The sequence below is a fragment of the Clytia hemisphaerica genome, unplaced genomic scaffold (genome assembly GCF_902728285.1).
Source record: "Clytia hemisphaerica strain Z4C2 unplaced genomic scaffold, Clytia hemisphaerica genome assembly, whole genome shotgun sequence".
In the NCBI taxonomy this organism is placed as follows: domain Eukaryota; kingdom Metazoa; phylum Cnidaria; class Hydrozoa; order Leptothecata; family Clytiidae; genus Clytia; species Clytia hemisphaerica.
In genome coordinates this window covers 13155-22218 of record NW_027103571.1, presented here as the reverse complement: position 1 = coordinate 22218, position 9064 = coordinate 13155, and the positions used below count along the sequence as shown (strand labels likewise).

General features: G+C 34.8%; 1 protein-coding gene across 1 annotated transcript; it reads left to right on the top strand.

Annotated features, from left to right (window-relative positions):
- Window positions 1–225: 225 nt before the first annotated feature.
- On the top strand, window positions 226–6433 carry LOC136801068 (zinc metalloproteinase nas-14-like). The gene is made up of 6 exons (XM_067057693.1): window positions 226–277; window positions 2541–2704; window positions 3793–4091; window positions 4603–4716; window positions 5483–5724; window positions 5848–6433. Exons 1-6 carry the CDS (start codon window positions 245–247, stop codon window positions 5962–5964), a joined length of 969 nt encoding a protein of 322 aa, XP_066913794.1. The 5' UTR covers window positions 226–244; the 3' UTR covers window positions 5965–6433.
- Window positions 6434–9064: the final 2631 nt, after the last annotated feature.

The window sequence follows — 9064 nt, the reverse complement described above, 5'->3', positions numbered from 1 at the left end:
GCTAAAAATCGCGAATTTTTCAACCAAAAATACATTCAAATATAGCGCTTTTGGTTTTCTAAAACAAACAAAAACAATTTCCATAATTATATTTGACTATCAAAAATTACAAGCATTTTTGTTTCCACTGCCAATTATATCTGGACAGACTTTAATATAAGCAAAAACATCAATCGAATTTCAATCAATCATGAGATCACCTTTCTTCAATTCACTTTTAGGAATGGATAACAACTTCAAAAAGATGAGTGATATGACTTTGGTTAGCCAAAAATCGGTATTTAGCTTAAATTATCTTAACATTTATTTAATATCTATTTTAGGTGAGATAAATATTTACTGGTTTTGATTGTACAGGGTGTCCGGAAAAAAAAACTGACAAGTTTAAAATACGTCGTTCTGTACATTTTGTGTGAGTGTCACGCAGTTTCTATAATTTTGCTAATTAATAAACGAAAGAAAAAAAAAACGAGAGAGATAAATTAAAAATTAAAGTCAAGTTGACTTTAAATAAGCTTCTATTTTGAACTCGACCACTTTAACAGAAGAAACAAAAACATTTCGTACTATTTCACATAAAACCTTTATTGTTTGAATTAAGAGTGGCAGCAAATTAACCCGTTTTTATGTCGAATTTTAAAATTAGGTTCGACAAAATTTGCCATACTCGAATATTACAGGGTGTCCCTAATAAAAGTATCGAGTTTGAACATGCGATTGAGTAGAAAAGTTTTAAGTGTGTATTCACAAAATTGTATTTTAAGCTCTCCCTCTTTTTTCTTTGTCATTACGTAACAATAAATGTGATGGAGAACGTTCTTATATTTTAGCGATAACACACACAAACTTTTTTACTCAATCGCATGTTCAAACTCGATACTTTTATTAGGGACACCCTGTAGAGTTGAATTTTGGTTTAAACGACGCTTTTTTTGTTGAACTAAATTCAAATTACAGCGTTTACACTGGAAGGGTTTAAAATTAAATCCATCAAAGTCAAACAAAAAGATTGATTAGGGTTGAATACATTGGTTTATGACAGCTCTTTGTAGGTTCACGAGATCTCTTATAACATATCAATTGATTTTGCCAAAGGTTTCTCATTGGTTGATTTTTATTGATATTTCCAAAGAAGCCTGTAATTGAATGATATTGATATCCATACATCACTCGAAATCTGTAAACATAATGGGAATGGTTTTACTCAATAACTTCATTCGTCTTATACATCAACAACACTGCTTGCACTGTTTCGAGATTCTTTCTCCATGTCATCCGGTTTTGAAATCGCAAAACTTTTTGTTTATTGTGCGCATTCTTTCTTCTATGTTTCCTTAATAAATTTTTTTTTTCAAAGGCTACTTCTACCCTACCTTTAAGACAATGGGACTTTAAAAATGAAAAAGCAATTCATTTAACCTTTTGTTGCGTGCACGATTCTATTGTAAAACATAAAAGATGCTATAAATACATTTCTATCAAGGAAACCTTTCAGTGTAAACGCGCCCACTTTTTCTAAAAAACGCATTTTATTTTCATTACTTCAAATGACCAATTATCAAAGTATCCTTTAAAAACAATTTTCTCTTAAAGGACCAAAATAACTTTTAAGGCCGGAAGGGCGGCACAAACCCGTTCCTTTATTTGCAAAAGGGTCGTGATTTTCAAATATTTGGTGGAAATCGAGAAAAACTTTTGGGAAAAGTCTCTCGATCTAACGGCCCCAAAAAAGGAGATTTTCTATTTTTAGTCCGAATACATCCGTCACCCTTGGAAAGCTAATACCTACCCTGAGTATCAGAGGCTGGCATATCAACCTCTGACGATAAGGGAGCGTCTCCAAATATTGTTTAATTTTTAAACGAAAAAGAAACGAATGCTTAGTTTACGTTTCGTTTAGCTTTCGTTTCGAATTCGTTTCGAATATATTCAGATAATTACTGAAGAAAAGAAGATAATTGAACTGAAAAAAGATAATATTTTGAAACGAACGGTGAAACGAAATAAATTTTTTCTCTGATTTCATATAATTTTAATGTCATCCAAAACTTTTTAGAACTTTTAGCAATAATCTCATTTTGTTACTACAGTAAATCCTCTAATTAACGGACACTCTAAAAGGCGAACACCTCTGATTAGCGGACAATTTCATTTTCCCCGGCCGTTTCTTAGTCAAATCCACATAAAAAAGTTTCTAAAAGGCGGACACTCAATTAGCGGACCCTCTGATTAGCGGACAAAATTTTTCGCACGAAATGGCCAAAACCCCTATTTTGGCTCTCCAATTAGTGGACATTGAATATCTAACAGGTCATAGACGTCCAAAATCGATGATTTTATCGTAGGTTGCGGGTTGTTCCAAATCGTTTCAGCCACCTTCCGTTCTCAAAAGCGTAAATACATAATCTCACTTATGATTTTGGCATATGCTTTTCACGGTAGCTACCCCCTCCCCCCAAGAGATTTAACTCAGGACCGCAGATGGTTTCTGCAAGCAAAATATCTCAAATCAGCTGATTATCCCTTTATTTTTTCACTAGAAATACGATTATAAATCAGTGATGCATTACACGAAAAAGGCGTTTTCAAAGAATGGGAAAGAAACAATCGTAGCCGCTGAAAATGCTATTAATGCACCTGCCACTTTTGGTCAAAGGACAGGCCTAACAGATTTGGACAGAGAAGAGTTACAAGCTGTCTACGGGTAGGTGTCAGTGAGACTAAAGCTCCTTAGGGATGGCTTTCATAGTTTCACGCATACCCTTGGGGGAAGGGTGCTAAGACTTAAGAATTTTGGATAAGTGGCTGACCGAATATCCAAAAGCTGACCCTGAGAGATCAAATTTTAGTGAAAAACTGACCCTTTGAAACATTTTTTTAGAATTTCGAAAAAATTTAAGAGGCACTTTTTTTTATTTTTTCCTTCACAACTAAAATATGTTTCAAACAATTTCTAACCCATAGAGTGGCTGATTCAATTTCGTTTTGATTTTTGTAACCCTTAAAGAGACTTTTTGAGACGATAAAACCGACCCTTGTAGTTGCGATGGTGTATATAAGAAAGCATTGTTTTTAAGTATTTTGGTTCTGCATAAAAAGTGTTTCGGTAGCATTCCAGTCTTAACGGTTACTCTATCGCTTTTTGAAAAAGATTTTTTTCGGAATTTTTTTGATCTGATTACCAATAGCAAAAGTACTAATTAAGCACCCCTTTTATTACCGCTAAATGATGAATTTAAGAAAATGCCCTTTTATTGGTGAAGTCTCTTTAATAAAAGCACAAGTTAGTTAGGTAAGTCAAAAATGTAAGTCTCATACAATATGTGAGAATTTTTACAGTTAAACGTTATCTTCAAGAAGAACTAGTAAGATTTTTGATTTCAATTTCTCATGCTTCAATCTACATTAGATGTTAATAAGAGAGGGCTTAAGACTTGGAGACACGAGAAGTTTTTTTCGCTTTGGTGCAATGCAACATACTCCATCCCACCAACACAAGAAAAAAGTGCGTGTCCCATGGTTTCTTTGGCATTTCTATCTATCTATCGATGGTTTCATAATGAAATTTTCCATTGATTTTCAACTGTTGATGAAATAAATTTCCCGGGGATAAGGGTTATTGTATTGGGTATTAGTGCATTCCTTTTCTATATTATTTGGAACGTATATTTCATTTCCAGGGCAGATTTCCCTTCAAAAAGGACTTTATATTACTAATTGTTTCAACATGATATCCCAATTTTCTAGTCAGGTCTTACCATAAATTTTCAATTTTACCATTGTAAACTATAGCTGCTCAGGCTCGCCTCCTCCATCAACAACAACCACGACGACAACAACAAAAAAGCCACCAACGACTACAATAACTCAAAAACCTCCAACAACACTTTCTACAGAAGGACCGACAACAACAAAAAAACCACCAACGACTACAATAACTCAAAAACCGCCAACAACACTTTCTACAGAAGAACCCGGAAGACCAGATGAATACCTATCATGTAAACTTGTAACAGGTGATGCAGACAGTGCCAAGGTGTGCAATGCTGCAAACTTTCGAACACATAGAATGAAACGAATATATGGTGACGGTAAGTTAATACTTACACATTTCATTATTCTACGCTACTGAGGTGTTTTAAGTTCACTGTTACACAATTTCATCATCACCCCATGATCCAGAATTACTTTTCAACCTAAACAACTCAATGATTAATCTTGCCATTGAATTTAGTCTTGACTCTGAGAGGTTCAGCGGTGCCATCTTTTAGTTTAATGATCTTCTTACGCAGCTCTAATATTTTTTAATATTTGTGTTTATCCTTTTAGTGATGCTTTTCCCTTTTTTAAATGTTTTCTTTTATTTAATGGCTTAGTACCTTTGACGACATCACTTAGTGCCTTGCGGGGGGGGGGCTATTTAATTTTTTCTATGTTTGTTTTGGAAGTACTATATTTTCGTAACTGTAATGTAGTTTCTCAAATCATATATTAAAAAGAAAGAAAACAAAAGGAATAATGAGCATTTTAGCCCTAACCAGTGGGCAAAAAACCTAAAGTGGTTAAATGTTAATTTTTTTTCTTCCTTTATAATTTCTTCAGGTTGTAAAGACAAACTTAGATTTTGTCCAGGAATTTCGATGTATTCGATGTATCGATGCAAGCATCCTTGGTTTCAAGGAGTATGTCCTGCTTCTTGTGGAAAATGCAAAGGAGGTATACACACTTACGCTTTTTATAAGAGTTATTACTCTATGATGAAGCTGGGCAAAAGTTAAGAATTAGCTCTGGTGGATGCAATTAAACAACAATAAGTAGGAAAGAAATCGCATGAAATAATCTAATTTTTGAATTTTTCAACAAAACTCAATACTTAAAAAAAATTCCTTATTTTTAGTAGGGGAAACCCTTATGATCCGCACCATCTTTCGTGGGACGCAACTACGTTTAATTGGTTTGCAAATAGATGATAGTCTGTTCCAAACTCTTCTTCGCTGACTGAAAAAATGAAAGAATAACGCGAAGTTCGGTTTGTTACTGATAGGAAACATTCCGTGTCCCAGACATTTTTACGCGTAGCTATTTTAAGCAATCTAATTCGACTAAATTGACTTTACATTTAACGCATCAATGCAAAGGTATCTTTCATTATAAAAAGGGGCACTCTTACGGTTTTGTTTTCTCAGATTTTGTCCCAGAAAACTGGGACAAACTAAGGCACATAACCTGCTCGCTAACCGAAACAGATAGTTTTTCCAACAGAACCAGTTCTCAAAAAAGTTTCAAAATCCTATCTACTTTCGAAACAATCACATGCAGCTGCGTCCCACGAAAGAGGCTACGGCTCATAAGGGTTGGTTGAACCCCCTACTAATTTGGACGATATAAATAGGGTGAATAGTAGTAGAGTAGGGTGAATCTCTTACTGATTTTTTTTGAAGTTGGTTAGTTGTTAAAAGTGAAAATCCATTATTTTCTTTAGAATTCTCATTGGAAACTACGACACAAAGATCTGCATACATTTTCTTTTATGAAAAGGCTTCATCTTTATGTGGCGACTCAAAATCACGGGAAGGTTTTTGCATACATACAGAGTACGATAGGACATCAACCAAGGCACCTAGACCAACTATTCTTGGAAGAGAAGACACAAAACTTTCGGGCAATTTTGAAAGAAGTGTTTATCTTAATTGTGGTAATGTGAATCCCCAACGAGTAATTAGGGTAAGTGTTTCTTTCTTTGTTTCTTTATTTTCCATTTCACAATCAGTAATAACTTATAAATTATTTCCCATTTTTAAGTCACAAATGAAGAAAAACCCTTCAAAGTCTTATCTTTAATTTCAGATCTGGATGAGTACTAGAAGAACATCACGGTCGGCAGGTGTTAACGATAAGTTAACTTTCAAAAAACTCCAGATGACACGTGGCAAATGTGGAGAACAGCAAGGACGTAAACGTTGATAAAATCCTAACGAGAATTGACCGACAACCTAGGCCTTACACATACTTTATACATTATTTTACTTTAAGGGACGAAATATTCGCAAACAGAAAAATTTCACTAAACCAAAACCATAAAATTTCGCAAAATTTCGCGGATCCAACTCACCAAGCTTTGCAAATTTTACTTTTTGTGCAAAATCAACGGCTTAATTTGTTTCTACTCATTTATTTATCATACTATTCTTTGCCATTTTACTTAGGAAGTGCATCAATTTGAAATAGTTTTTGCTTTATTAGGCTATTTGAGAATAATTGCCAAAGTTAAAACCCCGTAAAAGAATCTCACGCACACATATTTAATTCAACATCAACGCCTCGTTATAATTATTGTAGATAAGGTTTAATTATTATATACCTGTAGGCAAAAACAGCCATTGAATAATTCCTGATATATCTCTATGATTATACCACGGTAGAATTGTTTTTCAAATTTTCCTTTCAAAGTTTTTTTTTTGTTGCTCTTGTTGTTAATCATCAAAGAAGTTCATTAAAATAATTCTCGATTTCATGAGCAAATTTTATGAATCAAAGTAATTAAGAAAATCATCAAAAAAGGAAAACATTCGAACCCCCACCCGGGTACACTCCAAAAATCGAACGTTTAGGGGTACTTAGGCAAAAATGGATGATGGGTATGTGCGGACGATAGGGGTCGGTTTTTCCACCTTCTCTCGTCTCTCTAAGGGTCGAAAAAATCAGAAATTATATATTAGTCTCTCTAAGGGTCGGCAAATTCAGGATTTTAAGGAAATTTTTTAATTTCCAGAGAAAGAAATTGTGATAAAGTCTCTCTAAAGGTCACCTTTTCAGCAAAAATCAGTCTCTCTAAGGGTCGGTTTTCGGAGGTCCCGTCCGCACTTACCCATCATTCGCCAACCCAAGTACCTCCCCCCGGCAGTCTGTGCCACTAACCCGATCGGGAAGATTCTTCCGAAATGGGAAGAAACTTCCCGAACGGGAAGAACTTAGGCGAATTTTTTCTTCCTGATTGGGAAGATTCTTCCTCTTTGGGAAGATGAAAAATGACTGAATCTTTGGCGAAACTGTACGATGACCGGCGAAAGTTGAAACATTTTGGAGCTGATAAAGCATCAAATTTTAAGATTTTTCACCGAAAGAAAAATAAACTTTACCGTGGAAATTTGGTTCAATTTTGAAAAAACTGCGTTAACTTCCCAAACAGGAAGTTTCAACCCGATCGAAAAGTCCTAGGTAAGTAAAAAAGCGGGAAGATCTTCCCGTTCGGGAGTCAAGTTAATTTCCCGTTCGGGAAGGTTCTTCCCATTTCGGAAGAATCTTCCCATTTTGGAAGAATCTTCCTGATCGAGTTAGTGGCACAGACTGCCCGGGGAGTGTACATAGATTTACATAATCTATTTTTTGTTTTTGCCTCTAGGTATAATAATAAAATATATATTCAATAGGTTTACGTTGGTTATTGGATTTATTATGATGTAATATTTAACTCGGCTTCGCCTCGTTGAATATTATACATAACCCTTGGTTGATAAATCTCAATAACCAACTTTTACATATTGAATATCTGCTTAATATCACTCTATTGTGTTCAATATGAAATACAAAATGAAAGATTTTTCACTTAGACGCAGTTCTCCTACTTATTTTTTTTGTTTTCTTTTGAGAAATATTTCTTGTCGAAAGCGAAAGCAGCTGGCGAGGCGACCTTTTTTCCCGATGAGTTCTGAGAGTGTGTATCAGCTAGAAACTTTGATTTGTTCTCTAGGGCTACGTAAATCAATCAGCTAGAAATGATGATGTGTTCTGACGAGACAGGGGTATAATCAAGGTCATCTAACGTGTCCTGGTTGTCTAGGTAACGCTAGAAAGCTCCAGGGCATATCTTTTAAAGAGACAGGAGGAGAATCAAGAGAAAATTGATGTAATCTTTGTGTTGCCTAGTAACCCTAGAAAATTTCAGAACACATCTTTTGTAGAAAAAACAAATATCTTACACGTATATCTTTGCAAAAACATTTTCCTAGAATTCAGAACACATTCAACCATAAAGTAATGATAGCTTTAGGAGACAGGTATTTCAAAAAAGGTTTCCGAGAAATTAGAAAACATATCATTTGTATAGAAAATTGAAGGTCATAACATGTGGTCTCCTAGAGATAAGAACCCAATTTCTAAAAAATTGTTTCGTCGGCTGCCTCTGTCTTGTACAATGTGACCGTAAAGTACCCTTCTCTTCTAAAAGACCCGGTCAGGTCATTCGTAAAATAAACGCTCTGGAAGTCAATGGGAGCTGATATTCCCACATAATGTTTCTATGGATAGGGATTTAAATTAAATTGTTTTCAAGTCAAAAAAAGAAAAACAGTCACTTGAAATGGGAAAATGGCACTTTTTTGCACTAAGAGTTTGATTATTTGATTATTTTTAGCTGTAACAATAATTGAAGTATGAATTTTCAGTGTAGACGATATTTTTGGCCAATGTTTCCAGTTGGAGGGAGTTACCCTAAGTAGCAGAGGTTGAGTGTTTAAAGTATATATCAACCTCTGACGACCAATAATAGAAATTTTATCGCACAAGTGTCAATTTAATCACTGTAGAAAGAATCAAAGACGAAGAGCAAATATTACCATATATTAATGTCTAGCAGACTGTATCTACAGTGAGTATCACAGCGAATAAATTCGAGCTGTGAAGACAAACTTTTTTTTTAATACAAGATCTTGTAGAAAAACGCTCGCAAAGTAGATATATTTCACCGTTTGGCTTCAGTTTGGCTTAGAGGAGGTTGGGGATCATGTCTGATTTGCTTTTTCAGAAAAATTGTGAGAAATGAAAGGCGGAACGGAACGATTATGTCAGTACAGTAACAGTAGGGAACTTTGCGATAGCTTGCTAACTCAACTAGATTTTCCTTGCAACTGTACCTAGCTGACGTACGGGTCAGATCAGCGAGGGCAATTTTTTAGTCCCTTTTGATAAAATTTTCATACTTTATGATGAAGACAAAAGACCCCGAGATACCAGGCTCTTTTAAACCACAAACGAGTAAATCTTTTTAACATTTTATACTCCTTCT

What these genes read in the sequence shown, in the direction of transcription:
- LOC136801068 (XM_067057693.1), top strand. Translation starts at nt 245, where the DNA reads ATGAGTGATATGACTTTGGTTAGCCAAAAATCG. An exon ending in GAAACGAATATATGGTGACG is followed by an intron (nt 4,092 to 4,602) that starts GTAAGTTAATAC and finishes TAATTTCTTCAG; the next exon opens with GTTGTAAAGACAAACTTAGA. An exon ending in TTGTGGAAAATGCAAAGGAG is followed by an intron (nt 4,717 to 5,482) that starts GTATACACACTT and finishes TATTTTCTTTAG; the next exon opens with AATTCTCATTGGAAACTACG.